Genomic DNA, 24,825 nt, shown 5'->3' with positions numbered 1-24,825 from the left:
TGTCCTGTGGACACTTTTACAGGCGTCTCTTTTACTATTGCGGTCAATGGGAAAATTGCTTTTTGGGCCCCATGGGATTTTTTGTTGCAGTACCCACAGTGGCCACCAAAATTGTCTTCAAGGCAGAGGGGGCGGAGCTCTATCCAGTTTATATTATACATCCATGGTCTATGTAGCTGATCACCAGCGTCCTCAGTGGAAGTAGGTCAGCCACGCCTCCTGCAGAGAGAGACATATGCCAGAATAATAGGGATAGGGAAGTGGGAGAGTGTGACCATGACACAAGCACTTATATAGTAACAAGGGCAATAGAAGAAAACTATTTCATTGATTGTAGAAGTAATAATAACATAATAAATAATATATAAATTATTACTTTAAAAAATATATTATTAATTCTAGGACAGTTTTGCGAATTCACGTTTGTGTCTCTAATATTTGCCATACAAACTCGCAACATTAATGATAAAATCAACGTTCTTAAGTATTAGGTAATTCACATGTATATATCTGTATATATATATATATGTATATTTACATTGTATTTTAATAATTACCTTTTATAACTGATATTTGCTGAACATAATCCAATTTATATCATTTATTTACAGGAATCAAATATAATTTAGATAATTCAACATTAATTCATATTTCAGGTTTGTTGTTAGTGACGTGGAGCTGCCCCACCTTTCACTGTACCTACAAACCAGGAAGTGATTGAAACACACACTTACACAGTGCAGGGAGGAAAGTGCGGCACCACACTTTCACACTTCAGTAAGGAGGTGAGTGAGTGTGTTACCTATCAGCAGTTGGAAAACAAGTGGACACGTTCTTCTCTCCTGTTAAAACGCTGCCATGTTTTCTTGAACTTTAGCTCGCTCACACGAACACTGACACTTTTAATGGCCGTCAGTTTGTTACGTCTCGTCTCCAGCTAAATATCACAACACCTTGTTTCGTGTCGCAGTGAAGGATGTCAAGTTTTTAAGTATTCAATGAGTGTTGCATTCACGTGTCACAGTTTGTTTTGTTCAGCCTCCAGGCTGCTATTGTTGTAGACAGTCACGAAGTCTGTGTGTGTGTCTGTGTGTGTGTGTTTGCGTGCGCGCGCGCGCGCGCGTGTGTGTTCTCTCCCGAGCAGCGTGACATGTTGAAATGAAGTTTGATGACAAAATTCTCACCTATTTCGAATCTTCTAACTCACCTGTGGACAAGGAGGGTTACCTTTACAAGAAGGTAAGGCCTTTAAATCACAAATGAGTCCAAATGTATTTAGGTTAAAAGATATCCATGCATGGTATGTTTTTTTGTTTTTTAACAATATAAACAATAGACAAACAAGAACTGGCATGATCACTGGGGTGGTTGGTTGGTGTATCATTCGTTCATTCATTCAGTTTTTCAAAATAAAACCATAAATAATAAAAAAAAAGACTTAGTTTTCTCAATATTTGTTTTCAAAATCAAAATGAAAAAACAGATAACTATTAGTTTTTCCAATTTCCAATATGTGCGAAAATGAAAAATGGAAAAAAACGATAACGAGCGTTTCCTGTTTAATCCAATTTTGATAAATGCAGGTTGCGTGACCCGGAAGTGACCTATACTAGGACTATCAGAGGGACTGCAAAACAAACCAAAGAAGACGTAGGATTATTCTGGCATGATTTGGCATCTTTTTACTGCAGCATATCCTACCTCCAACTAAAAAAAAGTGCACTGGAATGCCTCCTACTTGCGAAGTCGACCTACCCCGACTTCACCAATAAGAAGTCGGAGAATAATGCCGGCTCCCGTGGAGTCACAAGAATAGGCTATAAACTTTGGTTTTCAGCTTGTAGCGTTGTTTTAGACAGCAATTTTATCACAACTTGTTTTTCATGTTATGGCGTGAAATGATGTTATCTGTTAGCATGCTGGCTACGCGCATGCTTCAAACAACAAGCGAAAGCGCTGCGATCGTCTATGTTTTTTAACATTCACTTCAATTGCCTGGAAAGCTTTGAAGTAGGAGCTAGTACAATTCAGGTAGGATATGATTTAATCATGTTTACAACTGAAAACAGGCACTCCACAGAGCAGAGTAGGTTGCCAGGTGCAGGTGTCATAACGCATCTTCTGACGGCAATTTTTTTATTAGGTTAGCGTTACGCCACAGAGGGGAAGAAATAAACAGTGTTTAACTGATTCATTTACTTTATTTCTTCGTCCAGCGCAGCTCGAGGCAGACGGGAGCAGGTGACACACAGACTGAACTGTTCAGTCAATATAAATACGGTTCATATGTTTAAAAACGCATAAACAGCAGGAGAAATCGCGCGTGTGAGTCGATATATTTAATAAAATGGAAATCTCATAAATCGTATTTTTTTTCTAGTACAGGTCAGTTACGGGTCACGCAACTTGGATTTATCCAAATTGGATTAAACGGGAAACATCGTTATACGTTTTTAAAATTTTGATTAGAAAACAAGGCTTTTTTTTAATTTCATATTTTTTTAAACGAATAAACAAATGATACACAGATTGATTTTTTCGCCCTTGTCTCGTTTTTGGTTTAACGAAATATCTATCTATCTAACTATCTATCTATCTATCTATCTATCTATCTATCTATCTATCTATCTATCTATCTATCTATCTATCTATCTATCTATCTATCTATCTATCTATCTATCTAACTGTGTCAGAGCTGAGAAAATGAGATTCACCAAACCTATAGGGCCCTTAGTTGTTTACAAACATTGTGGATGCGAGCAGCGCGGTTGCAGAAGGGCACCACTCAGTGTTTAAGTAGCAGTGTTGTCGTGAAGTTAGCCGGCTCTCATGTACAAATTCAGACGGCTAAAAAAAAGGAGATGTTTTCCTTGTACTACGTCAGCTTGTTGCCTAGTGATAAAGCAAGTTATGCTTGGAAATTCACCTTGATGAATGTGATACAGCTTGATGACACATATGCTTTAGGCGCCGGTGAGTGGATTAATGACGAGACGAAGTGGTCCGATATCCACTCGTACATGATCGACACTCTGAGTCTTTATTCCAACTTAAAGTTACTACACGAATCTGGATGCTTTCTACAGCTCACTAAACTACCCTGGGAAGGGTGAGCAGAACAAGTACGGCGGACAACGTGACAAATTGTCTGCGCGTGTGACGTAGGCTAAGGGGTCTGCGCATGTTGGTTGCAGAAAGCGGAATGCAGAATGCCAGAACCTGCCACAGAGTGCCAGAGCCTGCCACAAGGTGTCTTTGTAAAAGCTGGACTTCCTCCAACCTACATAATGTAACTAGATACTGTTGAATACCAAGTTGTATCAAGTGAAATTTTCCTCTTTATGTTCATTGAATATCATCTGTATTGTCAATAATAATACTGGCAGGCTCTGGCATTCTGTGGCACTCTTTGGCAGGCGCTGGCACTCTGTGGCAGGCTCTGGCATTCTGTGGCACTCTTTGACAGGCTCTGGCATTCTGTGGCAGGCTCTGGCATTCTGTGGCACTCTTTGGCAGGCTCTGGCACTCTTTGGCATGCTCGGGCATTCTGTGGCACTCTTTGACAGGCTCTGGCATTCTGTGGCAGGCTTTGGCACTGCATAGCAAATGTTATGTTAAAATATATTCATAATTGTATTTTGTATTAGTAATATTTCCAACACTGTCAGTGTCCATTGTCACTCTGTCACTGCTTAAGGTAAGAAAGGATAAGAATAATATAAACACAGGGAAATATTAAATATAAGAATAAGAATAGTACAATATGTACACTATTTTACATTCACATTTACGCCATGGAATAGATATTAATGTATATTTAGATAATATTAAGAAGTACAAAACATAGATAAATCGTGCAAAACTTTATACACTAATGTAAGTAAAGAAGTAGTTGATTTTCCCTAATACTTTTATTTTGTATTCATCATGATCCATGGAGGAAGTGACTGTCGTAACAACAAATTTATTGGCAGCGAGTCAAGGGAGTGTTTCTGACACCGAGCGGGTGTCAGGAAATGCCACGGAAAGGCCAGAAGTTGTCACAGGCTGTCACGGACCGCCAGTGAGGTGCCACTACCTTCCAATGCCACTGGGAGGATCTTGCTCTCTCTCCTATTGTGAGCAACACAACAACATGTCTTGTTGTGCTGTCAGATGGATGAATCGTTTTTACAAACAAGACAAAAGCCTGAAGTTTTACCGGATACCAAGTTGCAGCCCTTTCAGGGCTAACCGTCTTTGGTTGCGAGACATCAGGAGGAGCGACTGGAACGAGCAAATGATAAAAGAAGCAAGAATTTGCCATGCTCACTCCATATCAGTAAACATTACGTTCATTTTTGGCCTCAGGTAACAAGCTAACATGAATGAAGTAATTATTACTTTGCATAACAATGTTAAAAAAAAATGTTTGAGAGCAACAGCGTAATTAAAATTAGGTTTAAGTCAAACTACCGTAGCTTAGAAGCTAATGTACTCCGGTTGTTTTACTAGTTGTGTAGAACTTTCCAGCAGGTATGGAGCATTTATATTTTCCTGTTTTTCATCTGTAACTGATCATCAGAAGCTGTTTGCTTTGTCGGTAATACAACCTATATAGTTGTGTGTAGAATAAAACCTCTTAAAGACACTCACTTTGTCTGCCGTACTTGTTCTGCTCGCCCTTCCCAGGGTAGTTTAGTGAGTTGTAGGAAGCAGCCGGTAAAAATCTGGACAAGTTGTGTTGCTAATACTGTAACTGTTCACTTTCGTAAGCATCCACAGTCGTGTAGGACTTTAAGTTTTCCTTGGAATAAAGACTCAGAGTGTCGATCAGGTACGAGTGGATATTGGGCCACTGCAGACAGGGCCACTTCGTCTCGTCATTAATCCACTCACCAGTGCCTAAAGCATATGTGTCATCAAGCTGTATCACATTCACTAAGGTGAATTTCCAAGCATAACTTGCTTTATCACTAGTTTTCCTTGTACAAGCTGGCGTAGTACAAGGAAAACGTCTGCTTTTTTTAAGCCGTCTGAATTCGTATATGAGAGCCGGCTAACTTCACAACAACACTGCTACTTAAATGCTGAGTGGTGTCCTTCTGCACCCGCACTGCGCGCGCATCCACAATGTTTGTAAACAACCAAGAGCCCTATAGATCAGGAGGTTTTCACCTGCTGGTCGTTTTTCAAAATAACACAGCTACACATGAGAATGCACATATATATATAATCTAACTCCGTTGCATTACTTTTTAACCACACACCAGATGACAGATGATTTGAAAATCCATGAACCATTTAGTATTAATGACCACACATCCAAAGTCTGCAGGTGAGTAGCTCTATTCAATAGTGTCAGTAACATCAAGCAGATATCAGCATGATTACACACGACTGGGACAACAGACAATATACAGGGGTGGAACTGGAGCAGTCTGTTTATTAAAGGAAAAGAGCAGCGCTACAAATAACCAGCGTACCTGTGTACTGCGTATGTGTGCCTCTGTTTTTAAAGTTTAGCATTTTTTTAGAGACTCATTTTAACAATCGGGAGTCACGTAAACATGACGCCACGTGCGTCTTTTTCCGGTCAGTTGCCAGGGAAACATGTCATGCGGCGTATGGTCTTTTAATAATAAAATATTCGTGAAACATTTAGGTTTGCAACCAGTAGGGCTGCAACAATAAATTAATCGATTTTAGGGACTTTTTTTTTTTTTTTACAATTAATACAAGCGTTGTGATTTTTTAGCTTCTTAAAGTTCAGTTCAGTTTAGTTTATTGTCCCAAAAGGGAAACTTGTCTTGCAGTCAGGTACATACAGATGGCACAAATATACACAAAGGACACACAACAGAGAGATAAACTAGCTAATATAAGTTAAAGTTAAAACACTATCCAACTTTCTTAATCTACTAATTCAATGAGATTTCCCTGATTGTGCAAAGAGTTGTGCAAATTTAACAAACGTATTGCACTGGGAATAAAAGAGTTCTTTGTCCTGTTGGACTTAAAACAGGGGACTCTAAATCTCCGGCCTGAGGGAAGAACCTCAAATGAACAGTGAAGGGGGTGATTTACACAGTTCAATATAGAATTTGCTTTCCGCATAACCTGCTTCTCATAAATGTTCATCAGGGAAACTTGTAGACAACCAATCAACTTACCAGCCACCTTCACAATATGGCTGAGGTTGTTCTTGTCTCTAAGGCTGATGCCCCCATACCAGGCAATAAAAGCAAAAGTAAGAACAGATTCTATAAAAGATTTGTAAAACAAGGACAAGATAATCTTATCGACATTAAAAGTAAATGTGAATATTGTCTGGTTTCTTTGCTCCATTTGACAAAAAAAATCATTAAAACTAGGTTCCAGGTTTGATAATCACTGATCAACATTTTAACTATATTTTATGGACAAAAACATATTTGATTAATCGAGAAAATAATTGACAGATTGATTCTAAAACTAAACAGTGTATTTCATTAATCAGCTGGTCAGACTGAGGCCATCTCTGCCAAGATGAAAGTCTCTCTGAGTGAAAGATAATATTAATTTTTTAAACATGGTTTAACTCTCTTCCATGTAGGCTACTACACTTTATTTTAATTTTTTAAACAATACAATGCCGTCGTGCCATGGTAGGTGTACCGTATATATTTTCCTTTTTTGTCCTTTTCCAATCACAGCCCTGAATATAGATGACATCAAATCAATCATTACAGTCACAACAATACAGATTACCTCAATGAAATGAAAGACGGTGTTCAACTGATATGAGAAACGTTGTCATTGCAGTTCATATCTATCTATGTATATTATTGTTGAGTGTTGAGTACAGCGCAAACATAGCCAATCATAAGCAAGTGGGCACAGAAGACCCACCCACCAATGAAAAGGAAATATTGGTTGGTATATCTGTTTGTCAGTAAGACCAGTGAAAGGAGTTTCCATTTTTGTTTTTTTGGCCAAAATTGAAAAAACCCAAAAAACACCTGTTTCTGGTCTCTGCCTTGGTCAACTGTACCCGAAATACAAATGGAACAAACGTACTTTGGTCATTTTGCCACTAAATGTTCCAATGTTTGATTATATTTTTTATTTTTTTAGCCAAAGAAATGCTGCCTGTCCTCTTATATGATATGTAAAGAGTTCTTCCTCTCATTGATATGTCATGGTGACTTTCTAGTTCTGTTATTGTATCATTAGCTGTTTATTGGTGTTATCTTTTCACTTTGACTAACCTACATAAAAAGTGCTTATCATTTGTGATGCTCTTTAAATTAGGATAGATAGAAAGATAGATAGATAGATAGATAGATAGATAGTTAGTTAATGGATGGAAACATAGACATGTTTTAGCAACAGTTTATTTCATCAGCACAGCTGTGTAAGAGCTCGAAGTTGTGTAAATTAGTCAGTAACACACACTTTCTTGACACACACAGGGTGAGATAAAGACTTCCTATCAGAAGCGCTGGTGTGTGCTGAAGGGAAACCTCCTTTTCTATAAGGAGCATGTGTCAGACCGGGACCTGACGGGAGTGATTGTCCTGGAGGGCTGCACCGTCCAGCTGTGTGAGTCTGAGGAGCAGTTTGCCTTCTCGCTTGTGTGGAGCGAGCCGGGACTGCGTACGTACAAGTTCGCTGCAGAGGACCAGGAGAGTCAGGAGAGTTGGATCAAAGCCCTGCTGACAGCCAATCACAGCTACTTGTCTCTGCTGGTGATGGACCTGGAGAAGAAGTACAGAGGTGAGAGTTTGAGAGACGCGTGTGTGGAGGAGAGCGAGCAGCTGTGAGATACATTGCATCACGGTCTACCCTGCTGAAAAAACAGCTTAGACCAGCTTAGGATGGTTGATGGTTTTAGCTGGTCTTAGCTGGTCTTAGGCTGGTTTAGTTGGTTTACCAAGCTGGACAAGCTGGCCAGGCTGGTGTGTCAGTCGCTTGCCAGCTGGTATGGCTGGTCACCCAGTCAGGCTAAGCTGGTGTCAACCTGTCTGACCAGCAAAACCCGGCTGGTAAGCTGGAGTCAGCTGGTGCCAGCTGTACAGACCTGCAAAACCCGGATGGTAAGCTGGGCAAGCTGGTTGGATGGCCAGCCTCAGACTGACCAGGCTGGACTGGGCAAGCATGGCTCATAATTGTCATGATATGTATAAATAATACATCCTGATATATACATATATACATATATATGTATATGTATATACAGTTAGGCCCATAAATATTTGGACATCGACACAGTTCTCTTTATTTTGGCTCTTTACACCACTACAATGGATTTGAAATGAAACGAAGAAGATGTACTTCAACTGCACACTTTCAGCTTTAATTTGAGGGCATTTACATCCAAATCAAGTGAACGGTGTAGGAATTACAACACTTTCTATATGTGCCTCCCACTTCTTAGGGGACCAAAAGTAATTGGACAAACTAAACAATCATAAATCAAACTTTCATTGTTTAATACTTGGTTACAAATCCTTTGCAGTCAATTCCAGCCTGAAGTCTGGAAGGCATAGACATCATCAGACACTGGGTTTCATCCCTGGTGATGCTCTGTGAGGCCTCTACTGACACGGTCTTCAGTTCCTGCTTGTTCTTGGGGCATTTTCCCTTCAGTTTGGTCTTCAACAAGTGAAATGCATGCTCAATCAGATTCAGGTCAGGTGATTGACTGATAACATTCCATATTTGCCTTAAAAAACTCTTTGGTTGCATTTACAGTATGCTTTTGGTCATTATCCATCTGCACTGTGAAGCTCCGTCCAATGAGTTCTGAAGCATTTGGCTGAATATGAGCAGATAATATTGCTGGAAACACTTCAGAATTCATCCTGCTGCTTTTGTCAGTAGTTACATCATCAATAAACACAAGGGAACCAGTTCCATTAGCAGCCATACATGCCCACACCATGACACTAGCACCACCATGCTTCACTGATGAGGTGGTATGTTGTGGATCATGAGCAGTTCCTTTCCTTTTCCACACTCTTCTCTTCCCATCACTGTGGTACAAGTTGATCTTGGTCTCATCTGTCCAGAGGATGTTCTTCCAGAATTATAACAGCTTTTTTAGGTGTTGTTTGGCAAATTCTAATCTCGTCTTCCTGTTTTTGAGGCTCACTAATGGTTTGCATCTTGTGGTGAACCCTCTGTATTCACTCTGGTGAAGTCTTCTTTTGATTGTTGACTTTGAAACACATACACCTACCTCCTGGAGAGTGTTTTTGATCTGGCCAACTGTTGTGAAGGGCGTTTTCTTCACCTGGGAAAGAATTCTTCTGTCGTCCACCACAGTGGTTTTCTGTGGTCTTCCAGGTCTTTTGGTGTTGCTGAGCTCACTGGTGCGTTCTTTCTTTTTTAGAATGTTCCAAACAGTTGATTTGGCCACACCTAATGTTTTTGCTATTTCATTGATGGGTTTGTTTTGATTTTTCAGCCTAATGATGGCTTGCTTCACTGACAGTGACAGCTCGTTGGATCTCATATAGAAAGTTAACAGCAACAGATTCCAAATGCAAATGTCACTCCTGGAATCAACTCCAGAACTTTTACCTGTGTCATAGAAGATGAAATAATGAGGAAATAGCCCACAATTGTTCATGAAATAACTTTTCAGTCAATTGTCCAATTACTTTTGGTCCCCTAAAAAGTGGGAGGCACATATAGAAAGCTGAAAGTGTGCAGTTAAAGCACATCTTGTTCGTTTCATTTCAAATCTATTGTAGTGGTGTATAGAGCCAAAATAAAGAGAACTGTGTCGATGTCCAAATATTTATGGGCCTAACTGTATCTATACAAATATACATATGTATATGTATATATGTATGTGTATATATATATATATATGTATATATACGTATGTGTATGTATACATGTTTCCTTTATACACACAGTCTATCGTGGGATCTCCCGTCCGTTTAGGATTATCGCGTGATCTTCCGTGAATACCGCTGGCTCCCAAGGCACTGCGCCGCTGTAACGGGCCCGGTGGGGACTGATGCTGGGCAGAGGACGAAGCAAAACCGTGCTGCTGACGTGCTGCGGCTGTAACGCGTCCAGTGACAATCCGCCTTTAGATTGATCATCATATGAAAAATATTTTAAAATACTTTTTTATGAATTATTTGTGTTGTAGCAGAATTTGCCACGCTACCATTAAACTGTAGTAACCAATATAAATAATATATTATATATATATAGAAAGAAACTGAGGATGAGAGCAGAGAAAACTAAGCAGCAAAAACTAATATTCTCCCTTCCTGTGATGCCCAGGGGTTCTCAAAGTTGTGATACCTGAGGGCCAATTTAGGAGTCCAACATTGGACTGAGGGCCGCCAAAGGAAAAAAAACAGAATGAAATCCCATTTGTAATAATTTTAATGACCAGATTACAGTTGTACAGTTTACACTTATTGGTCTGTAGCCAGTAATGTCCAATAAGAATTTAACAAGCTTAGTAGCTCCTGGATTAAAACTATCAACTGTAATTCATTGCGGGCCGCCAGAAATGTTTCTGCGGGCTGAGAACCCTTACTTGTAACCCATACTTGTGCGTATTTGTCCGTACTTGCGTACTCCCGTACTTGTGGAAAACGTCATCAGCCTCAGTTCAAGTTCTGTTCTAATTCCAAGTAGATCTAACTGCAGACCGCAGACCATTACAGACACGCCCCCTACAAACACACCCCCTCAACACTGACGCGATGACATTTAATTTTGTTGAAACTTTATTTATACACGCGTATCTGTTACGTTTCCCTTTAAAGGGAAACGAAGATCTTAATAGGAGGACTCGGATGCAGACAGGACAACGGTAAGTATGTAAAATATGTCTTTATTTACTACCGTAACAAGCGCTAGCATGAATAACAGAAGTAGAGAGCTAAGATAGAATGGATAGCAGCCGGGCCAGATCCCACAGCGACTCCTCAGTGGCAACAGAGTTCGTTTGTTGTTCCCAAGGAACGGACTCACTCTAGGTGTTGGAGAGTAGAGCGTGGGAGTCCACGAGGGTCGTGGGAAGAAGCGGCTGCTTCATGGATGTAGCGGAGGCGAAGGAGCTGGAGAATGACGGGAGGAAGTGATGAGAATCCGCAGGAACTCCGTGTCTTTCTCGGGAGCAGGAGACGTGGTGACCTGAGATGGAATTCAGGGTAAGTACAATTGTAGAGTCAATGTTTCTGATAGCAAGGTAAGTAGTGACTATACCAGCTGAGCGAAAACGAGGAACTGACACCAGCGAGAGGCGCAACCCTGCCTTAAGAGCACACGTGATTGCTGATCAGGAGCAGCTGGGGAGGAGTTGCGCAGGTGGAGGTAATCACTGGTGTCATCTAGGAAGTAGGTCTGCAGGGTGAGAGAAAAGACACAGAGCAGCAGAAACAACAACAAACAGAGAAACTATGGAATGTGGAAAATGTAGATCGTGACAGTACCTCCCCCTCAACGGGCGCCACCTGGCGCCAAGACGGTGGAAATGAAGAAATGGAGATGAAGCGGCGAGGAACCCACAAGGTATTGGTGCCCACGCCCTCGGCAACGAATGTTCAGGATTCGGTTGACTGTGTACACGGCTCCGCCCTCGATCATCCTGGGTGGAGGAGGGGGATCGGAGGGAGGGACCAGGTCTGACTCGATCACAGGTTTGAGAAGGGAAACGTGGAATGTAGGATGAATTTTGAGTGACTGGGGTAGTTTGAGACGGATGGAGGTGGCGTTAATGATCTTGTCGATGGGAAAAGGACCGATGAATTTTGGAGCCAGCTTACGGGATTCGACTTGGAGGGGGAGGTCCTTCGTCGACAGCCAAACCTTCTGGCCAGGTAGGTATTCTGGAGCAGGGGTTCGATGGCGGTTGGCTTGCTTTTGAGATTGTAGGGAGGCTCTTTGAAGGGATGCTCGGACTTGTTCACACACCGCCTGGCAGCGTTCCATGTTGGCTTGGAGTGAGGGGACTGCTACTTCTCTCTCCTGGGGGTTGAAGAGTGGGGGTTGGTAGCCCAGGGAAGCCATGAAGGGTGAGACGCCGGTTGAAGCAGAGGTGAGAGAATTATGAGAGTACTCTATCCATGGGAGAAACGAAATCCAGTCCTCAGGGTGGCGAGCGGCGACGCATCGGAGAGCCACCTCCATGTTCTGGTTGGCTCTCTCGGTTTGGCCGTTGGATTGGGGGTGATAGCCGGAGGATAGACTGGCGGAGGCTCCCAGGGCAGAGCAGAAAGCCTTCCAGACTTGGGATGAGAATTGCGGCCCCCGGTCCGACACAATGTCCACTGGAAAGCCGTGGATACGGAACACCTGCTGGACCATCACTTCTGCCGTCTCTGTGGTTGAGGGAAGTCCAGGGAGACGGATGTTGTGGACCGACTTTGAAAAATGGTCCACGACAGTCAGGACGGTTGTGTTGTCATTTGACGGGGGAAGTCCGGTGACGAAGTCCACTGCTATGTGTGACCAGGGGCGATGGGGGATGGGTAGGGGATGAAGGAGGCTGACCAGAGGGCGGTTAGATGTCTTCCCTCTGGAGCAGGTGGGACAGGCCGAGACAAATGTGGCCGAGTCTTGGGACATGGTGGGCCACCAGAAGCGCTGTTTGAGGAAGTTGAGGGTGCGAGCGGTTCCAGGATGGCAGGCCAGCTTGGAGGAATGGCCCCACTCGAGGACCTCGGAAGGCATGGCCGTAGGAACGAACAGCCGATGGGGTGGTCCACCTCCAGGATCAGGTTCCTCTCATAGTGCCTGGCGGACCCTTGTCTCAACTGGAGAGAGACGGCGGCTGATGAAGGCGCAGGGATGGAGCTTCTGGTCATCGTGGCTACGTTGGGAGAGGACCGCCCCAACCCCGGTGTCGGATGCGTCGACCTCGACCACAAACTGGAGCTCAGGATCGGGATGGGCGAGGATCGGAGCCGATGTGAACATCTCTTTAAGGTGCAGGAAGGAGGCCTCAGCATCGTCAGACCACAGGAACGCCTGTTTGGGAGAAGTGAGTTTGGTGAGTGGTTCGACAATACGGCTATAGTTTCTAATAAATCGTCTGTAGAAGTTTGCGAAGCCCAGGAAGCGCTGTAGCTGCTTCCGGGTGGTAGGGGTAGGCAGAAATTTTGGAAGGGTCAGGTGCCAGACTGCCCTGCTCCACAATGAACCCCAGGAAAGGGACGGATTGGGTGTGGAAAAGACATTTCTCTGCCTTAACAGTCTGTTCTCCAGTAATCTCTGCAGGACTAAGTGAACATGCTGGACATGTTCCTCTTCGGTTTCGGAAAAAAGATGAGAATGTCCTCTAAGTAAACGAAGAGGAACCCGTCCAGCATGTCGCGCAGAATGTCATTGGCTAAGTGTTGGAACACTGCCGGTGAGTTGGTGAGGCCGAATGGCATCACCAGATACTCGAAGTGGCCTATGGGTGTATTGAACGCCGTCTTCCACTCGTCCCCCTCTTTGATTCGGACTAGGTGGTAAGCATTTCGTTTCGATCAGGAGCAGCTGGGGAGGAGTTGCGCAGGTGGAGGTAATCACTGGTGTCATCTAGGAAGTAGGTCAACCACGCCCCCTGCAGGGTGAGAGAAAAGATACAGAGCAGCAGAAACAACAACAAACAGAGAAACTATGGAATGTGGAAAATGTAGATCGTGACAGTATGTCATGCAAACTCATTGACAGAGACTTTTTACCACGTTGTGCGACAGTAATAGAGACGAATAAAATACTCGTTGACATTTATGAACACAGAAGTGTACTTTGTATGCAATTTATGAATAATTAAAGCCACTTTGTAAACTATTAAACAATATAGCCAAACTGCTAAAATATATAAATGCAGATTATACACATACATATAATTACCACGTTTATAATATTAGAAATAGAAGTATGGCTCTAAATAGGAGACCGTACATAAGAGGACGCCACAACAGTTGCCAAATTAATGATTGTTTTTATTTAACAAAACGTCATTTTAGATGAAGCAAAAGAAAGGGTTAGAGATCCCGGCAAAATAAACAAAAGGCGAGTAATGCAACCTCCACCCAGCTGAGACAATAATGTAACTTAAGAGAAAAATCAGTCTCATAATGATAAGTAGCGAAATTGTCTGTGGAGGAAGGACGGGTGTGGAAAAAGTCCTCTGGCCGGCTCTGCCCATTCTTCCTTCCGCTCTCTCTTTCCTCCTCCTTTTAAACTTCCATCCCCACGATGATGTTTCCTCCCTCTCGCCTCACAGCGCAGGAAGGTAGAGGAAAGAGAGAAGCCGCACGCAGCCGCACAAAACACCCCCACCCTAAGAGGGTGAATAACGGGGATGGTTATTCACACACAAAAATATACAACAATAATTAATAGCGCGACAACGTATCAGCCAGTACATTATCTTTACCCTTAATATGTCTGACCTCTACGTTGAAGGCTTGCAAAAACAGCGCTCATCTCATCAGTCTCTGATTGGTGTTCCGCATCTGTTGAATAAACACCAACAAAGGATTGTGGTCCATGTACACAACAGACAGGACACCAGCAGAGCAAACATAAGCTTCTTTTTCGATGGTGGAATACACCCGCTGGTGGCGATTGAATTTCTTAGAGAAGTAAGAAACCGGATGATCAACATTATCTTCTCCTGTTTGAACATATCACTAGCATCAACGGAAAGTTTAAACGGGCGCGCAAAGAAGAACTAGAACTGGGCCAGTGGTCATCAACGCTTTAATTGAATCAAATGCACGCTGGCAATTCGGAGACCACTGAAAACGAAACTTTGGACAAAGCAAGTCTGTGAGCGGGGCCGCGACAGCGGAGAAGTTTTGACAGAATCCTCTGTAGTATCCCTTCATACCCAAAAAATGTTGCAGCTCCATTCTAGAAGATGGAGCAGGGAATGACAAAATGGCTTCCACCTTGCCCTGTACTGGCTTAACTTGTCCACGACCCACTATCTTCCCCAGGTAGGTCACCGTCGCCTGACCAAAATCACATTTGGCAAGATTTAGCGTAAGGTTGGCATCACGCAGTCTACCAAAAACTTGCCATAGCTGCTGGATGTGATCGTCCCATTTGTCTGAATAAACAACAATGTCGTCCAGATATGCCTCACAATCCGACAAACCCGATAGAACTGTATTAACTAGACGTTGAAAGGTAGCAGGAGCATTACGCACGCCAAAGAGCATCACCGTATATTGAAGAAACGCATCAGGAGTCACAAACAAATTCAGATAAGACTGAGACTTCGTCATCATTTATCGGTGCAGCCCCTCCGGCGGTTTCAGTACTGGACAGCAACACATCAGCCTGAGGCTCATCGATGTTTCCAGCACTGGACAGCGACGCGTCAGCTTGACTGTCGTACACTTCAGCACTGGACAGTGCCACTACAGCGACATCGGTGACAGGAGGCAAAGGAACAGACTGCCTCTCCAAATAAGGCTTCAGCATGTTAATATGACACGTCCTAACTCGTCGCTTGCGATCTGGAGTGTAGTCGATGTAGTCGCGTTCATTCAGTTTCTGCTTAATCACATAAGGGCCAGTAAAACGTGCCTGTAGTGCCGAACCAAGAATAGGACACAACCTCAACACTTTATCACCTGGTTTAAAACTCCGGTGCTTAGCATCTTTGTCAAACCAACGCTTCACTTTTGCTTGAGCGACAGACAAGTTTTTCTTGGCCAGTTCGCAGGCACGATGTAGTTTAGAGCGAAAGTTGTTGACATAATCAAACAGATTTTTCTGATCAGGGGAAACAACTGAGCGAGTCGGCGGACACGCACTTGGAGACAGTGGGGCTGGAGAGGCGGGTGACTCAAGGTCAACCATGAAACTATCTTCTAAGTCAATTTCCCCCACCATGTCAGACTCAATTTGCTTTCGTCCCTCAGACATAGCACGTGTGACAGCGCAAACTGGGAACACTTCCGGGTACATTTTATTATCAGCCGGAGGGTTAGTGAGAGGAACTGGAGTGACTAAAGGATTCAGGAGTACTTTACCGCCAGCTAAATCATTTCCTAATATGAAATGAACGCCTTCAATTGGAAGACGAGAAGTAACTCCAACAACCACATTCCCTTTAACCAACTCCGAGTCAAGGTAAATTGAATGCAACGGCACGCCCATGAAATTCATGCCAAATCCACGAACAAGAGCATCAGATTTTATCGAAGATTTCTCAGATAAGGGCAACACGTCTTGTAATTAGGGCTGTCAAAAGATTAATTTTTTTAATCAGATTAATCACAGGGTAGCTGTGGATTAATCACGATTAATTACCATTCGTAAATATGCCAGAAAAATTCTAATTTTCTCTTTATATTGTTGTAGGAATGGAGCGATAAATAAAGTATGTGAAAATATAAATGTAAAGAACAATAAAATACTGTAAATAACTTGTAAAAACCTATACAAACTTAGTAAAAAATAAACATTACATTGTAAAGAACCCACATTATAAGACAATATAAATAAATAGAAAAAATAAAATACTGTAAATAACTTTGAAAAAATGTTAAAAAAAAGTACACATTGCACTGTAAATAACTCGCATTATAAACAAAATATAAAGTATAGAAGTTATATAGTTTTGTTGGGGGTACTAAACCCACAGCAGCTAGCATTCTGACGCTAATGTTAGCTGCTGTCTGTGTCCCCGTTAGTTAGACAATGACTGTTAATGTTTTGATTATATCATTATCTGTGCCAGTAGCGCCACTTACAACTGTGTCTTTCTTTCTTTTTTCTTCATCCTCTTTTTTTCTTCCTCTTCTAACGACCTGATTGATAACTCCTCTTCATTTTCCTTCAGCTTCACACAGGTTAGCGTGAGGTGACGTGGGGCCCCTTTAGGGAGGTTTCCTACTGAGATGTCATTGCAAATCAACCATTGTTGTTAAAGGGGGACGGGGATGCGGCTTCTCACTGATGCATTAAGGTCAGAGTGTTGGGAGCCCCCCTCTCCAAGCAGTTGCCCTCCGCCTTGCCTGTTCATAAACTGCACGTCTACTCGTAGCGCGATGAAAGTGAGAAAGTGCGTTAATGCGTTAAAAAAACGCGTTAATTCCACAAATTAATCATCCTGCGTTAACGCGTTAATTTTGACAGACCTACTTGTAATATCACCGACTGTGATGCTCCAGTGTCCCTTAGCATAGTGATAGGTAGTTTGGGATCTGAATTTGACAGAGAGACCCAACCTTTAATCAGAAAAGGCACGTACACGCCAGATTTAGCTGAAGCAGGACTTAACAGAGACTGCTGCGGAAGTGAGAACTCGGCTTTTAATAAAGTAACTGCTTAAGGAGACTTGTCATGTTTTTATTTAGGGCAAAACGGTTGTTTATATATGTCCCCGTTTTTTGCAATAAAAACACACTGGTTTATCCTTAACAATCCCATTTGTAAAATTGTCTTTTAAACCAGAAATAGTGCCAGGCCTAGGAGGCATTGAAGGTTTACTCACCGGCACACTGCGTTCAGAGGATGGATGAGAGCGATCAAAAGAATCCATGTGAGTCAGTACGAACTCGTCTGCCAGCACAGCTGTATCGGACGTTTTTGACACTTTTTGTTCATTTACATAAACACAGATTTTATCAGGCAGTGTGTTTTTAAAATCCTCGAGCAAAATCAAATTACTCAGTGAGTTGAAGTCGTCAACATTTTTAGTATGAGTAACACCATCGATCGAATACAACTTCTTTTTCACGGCCATATTCGACACAAGTTTGTTTGTCTGACTTTTTTTAATTTACGGAATTTTAGGCGATATGCCTCTGGCACTAATTTGTAGGCTCTCAATACAGCAGCTTTAACAGTTGGATATTGAAGGCTTAACTCTGCTGATAGAGAGTATGCAACCTGGGCTTTACCAGTTAACACAGACTGAAGTAGCAGAGGCCAAACCAATGTGGGCCACTCAAGAGAAGTAGCATCGCGCTCGAACAACGTAAAATACATGTCCACATCCTCATTACATTTCGGCATTAGACGAATGCATTTACTGATGTCAAATGTTTGTAATGGAAGTTTAGAGACAGAGGAAGATTGTACTTCCAACTCTTTTAAACAAAGTTGTCTGTTCGTCTCCTCCTCCATTTTACGCATCTCAAATTCATTATTAATCTCCTTCTCTTTGAGGTCTAAACGGCGCATTTCGATCTCTAATTCCTTCAGTCTAAGCACTTCATCTGGGTTTGGTTTTCCCACAGGTGAAGTGAATTTAACTGTCCCCGGATCGCTAGGTAAAATTGCTTTATCGGCCAGGGCCGACCACAAGACGTTTTTAATGAGTTTTTTAGCAGCGGTTTTAGGGACAACAGTATTAAAGTTACCGGTGATTAGGAGCAGGTGCTCTTTAGTACAGCGGTGGTATTGATCAAGGCTCGGTTGAGCCACAAAGTCTTTTAGACTAAATTTCTATTTTAATTAAACGAGCGTACTAAAAATGACAGATCAAAAATATAAGGCAAACGGCGTCCAACACGTGCGCAAAGCTTTGCCACACAAAAAACACAGCGGAGCAACAGCAAGTTAAAAATAAGTATCACAGTGATTGTCATTTAGACAAAACGACTCTCCTGGAGAGACAAAATACTGTGACACAAACTGCTGAGGAATATAACTGTGCGCAATTAAAACCCAAGCACAGCTATAGTGTACCACAATTAAATATCCCGGACGAGCCCCAAAATATGTTACGGCCACAACAGTTGCCAAATTAATGATTGTTTTTATTTAACAAAACTTCATTTCAGACGAAACAAAAGAAAGGGTTAGAGATCCCGGCAAAATAAACAAAAGGTGAGTAACGCCAGGCCGTTGGACCTAGCACGTCCTCAAAACAAAAATGGATCAACTAAACTAAACCCGAAAACTGGACTGCCGGCAACCTCCACCCAGCTGAGACAATCATGTAACTTAAGAGAAAAATCAGTCTCATAATGATAAGTAGCGAAATTGTCTGTGGAGGAAGGACGGGTGTGGAAAAAGTCCTCTGGCCGGCTCTTCCTATTCTTCCTTCCGCTCTCTCTTTCCTCCTCCTTTTAAACTTCCCTCCCCACGATGACGTTTCCTCCCGCTCCACTCACAGCGCAGGAAGGTAATCGCTGAAATCAGACACAGATGAGTGGAGAGGAAAAGACAGAGGGGGGAGAGGTAGAGGAAAGAGAGAAGCCGCACGCAGCCGCACATAACAAGGTTATAAAAAGGTGTGTTTAATAGGCCTACACTTTTTGAATGTCTTATTAGTCTGTTTGACAGAAAAAGTATTAGAACTATAAAAGTCTACTTGTTCTGTTTTTACACTCCCATGAGGTACAACTACCAAATCACTCAACAAAGCTTTCTACAAAATCAACAATAAACTAAACTATTGCTGATTACATCATTAAGGAGTTGTTACATATTTCCAGGTAGATAGGTAGGTAGGTGGTATCTGAATCAAACACAGTTGGACTTTGGTGGATATTTTGACAAATGAAGTCATACAAAAGCTCTGAAACACTTGATTCTGCACATAAAGTTGTATAACTTTCAAATCAATTAATGATATATTATTTTTATTTGTGTAACACAAAATAAACTATTTACACTTTTGACAAAGAGCCCCTGGTGGAACAAGGGTCTTTCTGCATGGAGTTTGCATGTTCTTCCCGTGTGTGTGTGGGTTTTCTCCAGGTTCTCCGGCTTCCTCCCACAGTCCAAAAACATGCAGATTTGGGGATTAGGTGATTTGGCCATCGGTGTGAGAGTGTGAGTGAACCGTTTTTTTGTCTCTATAAGTGGCCCTGTGATGGACTGGTGAACTGTCCAGGGTGTGACCCCGCCTATCGCCTTATGTCAGCTGAGATAGGCACATCATCATTATATTTTATAAACGTGATCATTATATTTTATAAACATGATCATTATATTATATAAACGTGATCATTATATCATAAATGTGGTAATTATATGTATGTCTATAATCTGCATTTATATATTTTAGCAGTTTGGCTATATTGTTTAATAGTTTACAAAGTGGCTTTAATTATTCATAAATTGCATAAAAAGTGTTTCAAAAAGTCATGTAAAATAACATGATCGCGGGCCGCGGTTGCATTGCCACTATTAGCAGCGAGACGCCATGTTTCTACCGGAGACTGTAAGGACAAACGCGAGAGAAGAGATCAGGCGTCGCTTTACTTGTAGCGAAAGCCCCGCCTCCACTCTCTCCGCTTCGTCTGCTACAGCCACAGTAGCTCGCCCTCTCCCTCGCCTCACGAAACTCATCTGCTGCTCCAGTGGAAACATCGCGTCGTGGCAATGCAGTAGTGGCCCGTGACCATGTTAATTTACATGACTTTTTGAAACACTACGAAAAGGATGCAAAAACTATTATACAGCGACTAGACAATGCAGGAGCACATAATATGTATAAAAAAAGTGGATTTTGGGTTATATAAACCCATAAATACTACACAGTGTCCCTTTAAAATAACAACAACATATGTATTTATTAAAAGTATTTTATATGTTCATTCATCAACACTGTAGGTGGCGGTAATGAGGCTTAAGTGCTTGGCACCACCCGCCATTCAAACAGTAGAACAAGGAAGTACACTGCTGTTCCAATTAAAGATATCGTACTTGTGTACTCCCGTACTTGGCGAGTATATACTCCAGTCGTACTTCTCAAGTATACTTCCCAAGTATGCAAGTACGTACTGGCATACTTGGGTATTGAGAAAGGGCCAGTATCTTTATCACAATATGTAGTCTGTGGTCATTATATTGTACTGTTGTTAGCCTTAAGCTGAGCTCAGTCATCACATCACCTCCTACTGGACGTGAAATGAGCTGCATTGAACGCAACAAGATCCATTGAGTACATCAAATCCATATTTACAGTTAATGTTTTACAATTCAAAGGCAATAATATTATAATGTAACAAATTACTATGAAATGTCAGTAAAGAGCAATAAATAATGCATTATTTTTTTGTTTTTTGCCTAACAGTGATAGCGCTTTTCGAGTAGGGCTTTTTCTATTTAGGGGTTTTTCTGTTTCAAGTATTTTTGTAATTTCTGGGAGTAAAAGGCAGTCTAAGCTTTTATTTATGCAAGTTATTTTTTGTACAGTCAGTAAGTTTTTATTTGTTTTAATGAATAAATGTTAACTTTTGTCTTAAGTTTGCCTTTGTGTGATCACATTATCACATTATCTTATACAAACTGTAGTGTTTTGATTCCATAATTTGCCTTAACACATTGTATCAGTTTTTGAATCGAGAATTGTATGAATCGAATCAGTTGAATCGAGAATCGATTTTGAATCTAATTGGAATCGAATCGTGAGCCACCCAAAGATTCACAATCACATCCCTATTTTCTAGTCTTGATGACCACTCAAAGCTTCTTTGCGCTACAGTTTTGCCATTCATTGACTCACACTTTTTCTGTCTTCCAATCAGCTGGTGGAGCCTATCTAGCTCCATACTGTCCCATTTTACTATGGAACCCGGTTATTTCTGGTTATTTTTCTACTATTCCTAATGGAAACTGTACCAAACCAAACCGTTCCACTTGGTGGATACGGCTTTAGTCGTTCAATTATTCTTTAGCGAGTGTTAATGTATTTCTATGTTTTCTATGTTTCCTCAGACACATTAGCTGCTATCTCTGGTGAACCAGCCAACTCTTTCACAATGCCTAATTTCCACACCACAGAGGCTGGGTTTTCTGCAGCCAATCAGATCAGACAGACCTCATCCCTGCCTTTGAATGTAGTAACAGGTGCCATGGCAGCAGGAGCCAGTCTGAGCTCTGGTCAAGTGCTTCAAACCCCAAACCTTCCATCCAAAACAGCCACCAAGAGGTCACCCAAACTCTGGCCTAAGAGGAACACGAACCTGGTGCCCATCAACACTCCTGGCCAACCCATGGAGGAGTGGTCAGCAGTCTCCTTCGAAGCTAGGGAGGAATTTCCTAAACTACATGAAGACTTCGGAAAAGAAATCAAGAAACTGATAGCTACTTGGTCAAAAAGGGGACAAGCAGGTGGCGATGTTCAGGAAGAGAACTTAATAGATTTTGGATAAATTGGTGTAAATATAAAGTGTGAATGGTCTAATTTCAGTAACCATTGTAACATTATCAAGCTTTAGATTGGTAAGCAAGATGATGCAGTGATGACCTTTGATACATGAATGAAATCACAAATGAATGTATCTTTATCTGCCCTAATGTATCTACAGTCCACTGTTTCCACAATTTGTTTTTATGAGGGTGCCAACATCAGACTTTATACATGGAGTGTCACCTCCAACTCCCACTTCAAGAAGAACAATAAAAAAAGGAAACTTGAAAAAAATGAAAAAGGCATTTTATAGTTAAGCATTGTGAATGGACAACAGCAGTTGCTGCATTCCTCTGTTTGACTCACAGCTTACTGGAAATAGACGGGCTGACTTCTTGAAATCCAGGGAGAGAACTTGGATATTATCAATATGACAATATAATAATAATGACAAGAGCAAATTTGTGAGCAAAGTTTTCTGATAATTTTTTTTGCCATTTCTGATGGAAAAAAACAGCCTGTCATTTGTGTGCCACCACGTAACAACTGTGAGTAAAGTCTTGGTTCTTGGAGTTAACCCCGGAGAACAACATTACCTTCGGCCCTGAAGAAGATAGATCTCCCCTGTGTCCCCCGACCACGGTCAGGAGGGGAAAGGAAAAGTTAACACTAGCTTACCTCACAGGTGATGATAATTAACTGGGCTGTTGTATTCCATTAACAAAGCAGCTGGTTCACATTATCCTCATGCTAAATGTTCTGGTGTGGCCAATTGTATATGCTATCACTCCCTCAATCTGGTTAGCTAACCATTAGCAAATGGAGGGGGGGAGGGGGGGTAATTGTTTTTAGACCTTTGTTTTTGGCCTTGTTTAATAGAATTGTTTTTATTCTTATTGTTTTTTGAAGAGCTAAATAGCAGCTTGTACGAAACTGCAGGAGTCAAACAGGCTAAAATATGAATAAAGGGACAAATGATTCTGTTTTAATTTGATCTTTAAGATACCTATTGCATCATATGGTCACAATTATATAGTCTACATGGTGATGAGAAATTCATCCATACATGCTGTTTTAGTATTTCTGGAATTGGTCATCACATAATGAACTGTATTTTCAGTGACAGTGTGAAATGTTCTGATGCTTAAAAAACAAACATACACATAATTATTGTATTTTTTAAAAGTTTTCAGCTTCTTAACCAGATGTTTTGTCTTGACTTACAAGCATTGAGTTCACATACCAAACCCCATTTATCTGTAATGTGACATTGTTGATCTCTTGAATGTGTGTAGATTAGTTGAATGAACCAAGAAGGGTAAAGACTTCAAACTGGCTGAGAAAGAGAATGGCAGGGGGTGATGGAGCTATTTTAGTCACTACAGCTGTCTTGTGTTTATGGTCTTTGGACAAAGCTTGGGCTCCTTATCCCTCTTTTCTCATCTGATTGTTTCAAAGCAAACTATATTATAGTTTCCATCATACAAAAGTCACCAAACAACCATAGACAGAAAAACCAGGTCATGTTTAGTGACTTTGAAATGCAAGGCCTACAAATGTCTGAAGTTGCAGTTTCAGTGGATCCCAACACATACCTTAGCTGCACAGGGGTGTGATTGATGGCAGCCTATATGTAGCTCATATATGGCGTTTGGTGGGTGGGCAACTGTCCTCCTATTCTAAAGCAACTATACTGGGAACCAACAGGAGGGTCCAAAATTAGTGCATCCATGGAGGAAAAGCTGCTCCAATCATCTCCATGGGCCTGAACAATTGAAACAATACAGGGATATAGTTTGAACGAGAGGTTCCCAAACTGATTTGCAACCGTATCTGCAAGGTGTTACAGATATGGCTGCAAATTATAAATTATGCACAGATCTTGTCATGATTTATATTGTGATTTGGTTCACACTAATTTGCCGTCATCATAAAAAAGTTTGGAAAACACTGGTTTAAATGTTTTATTTTTGATTGTTCAATGTTCTAGTCTAGTGATTCCCAAACTGGGGTATGCAAAGTAATGGAGGCGGTACATGGAGACCAAAGAAACACAAATGTAACAAAGACAACATGATTTGCAAACAGCCTGATTACATGTACAAAGTAGCATATGTATGTACAGTATATACAGGTACATCTCAATAAATTTGAATATTGAAAAGTTCATCTATTTCTGTAATTCAACTTAAATAGTGAAACTTGTGTATTATATACATTCAATATACACAGACTGAAGTAGTTTAAATCTTTGGTTCTTTTAATTGTGATGATTGTGGCTCACATTTACAAGAACCCAACATTCAGTACCTCAAAACATTAGAATATAGTGAAAAGATTCACTATTGTAACTTCATAGTGTCACATGTCAATCAGTTAATCAACTCAAAACACCTGCAAAGGTTTCCTGAGCCTTTAAAATTGTCTCTTTTCGATTCACAAGCCTCCACAGTCATGGGGAAGACTGCTGACAGTTGTCCAGAAAACAATCATTGACACCCTTCACAAGGAGAGTAAGCCACAAAAATCCACCTCCAAAGAAGCTGGCTGTTCACAGAGTGAAGGAAAAAGTGTGGAAGAAAAAAATGCACAACCAACCGAGAGAAGCGCAGCATTGAGAGGCTTGTCAAGAAAAACTGATAAAAGAATTTGGGTGACCTTCAAAAGGAATGAACTGAGGCTGGGGTCAAGGCATCAAGAGCCACCACACACAGACGTTGTCATATTCCTCATGTTAAGCCACTCCTGAATCCCAGACTATGTCAGAGGCGTCTGTCATCTGCAAT

At 41.5% G+C, this 24,825-nt stretch overlaps 1 protein-coding gene across 1 annotated transcript; it reads left to right on the top strand.

The window, feature by feature from the left end:
- Positions 1 to 1,158: 1,158 nt before the first annotated feature.
- LOC310939587 (sesquipedalian-1-like) lies at positions 1,159 to 22,061 on the top strand (the record flags this gene model as incomplete). The annotated part of the gene is made up of 3 exons (XM_083904384.1): positions 1,159 to 1,239; positions 7,434 to 7,737; positions 21,625 to 22,061. 3 exons carry the CDS (start codon positions 1,159 to 1,161, stop codon positions 22,059 to 22,061), a joined length of 822 nt encoding a protein of 273 aa, XP_083760510.1.
- Between the last annotated feature and the right edge of the window lie 2,764 nt (positions 22,062 to 24,825).

Source organism: Microchirus variegatus (genome assembly GCF_963457635.1).
Source record: "Microchirus variegatus genome assembly, chromosome: 17".
Lineage (NCBI taxonomy): Eukaryota > Metazoa > Chordata > Actinopteri > Pleuronectiformes > Soleidae > Microchirus > Microchirus variegatus.
This window is presented reverse-complemented; position numbering and strand designations above follow the sequence as displayed.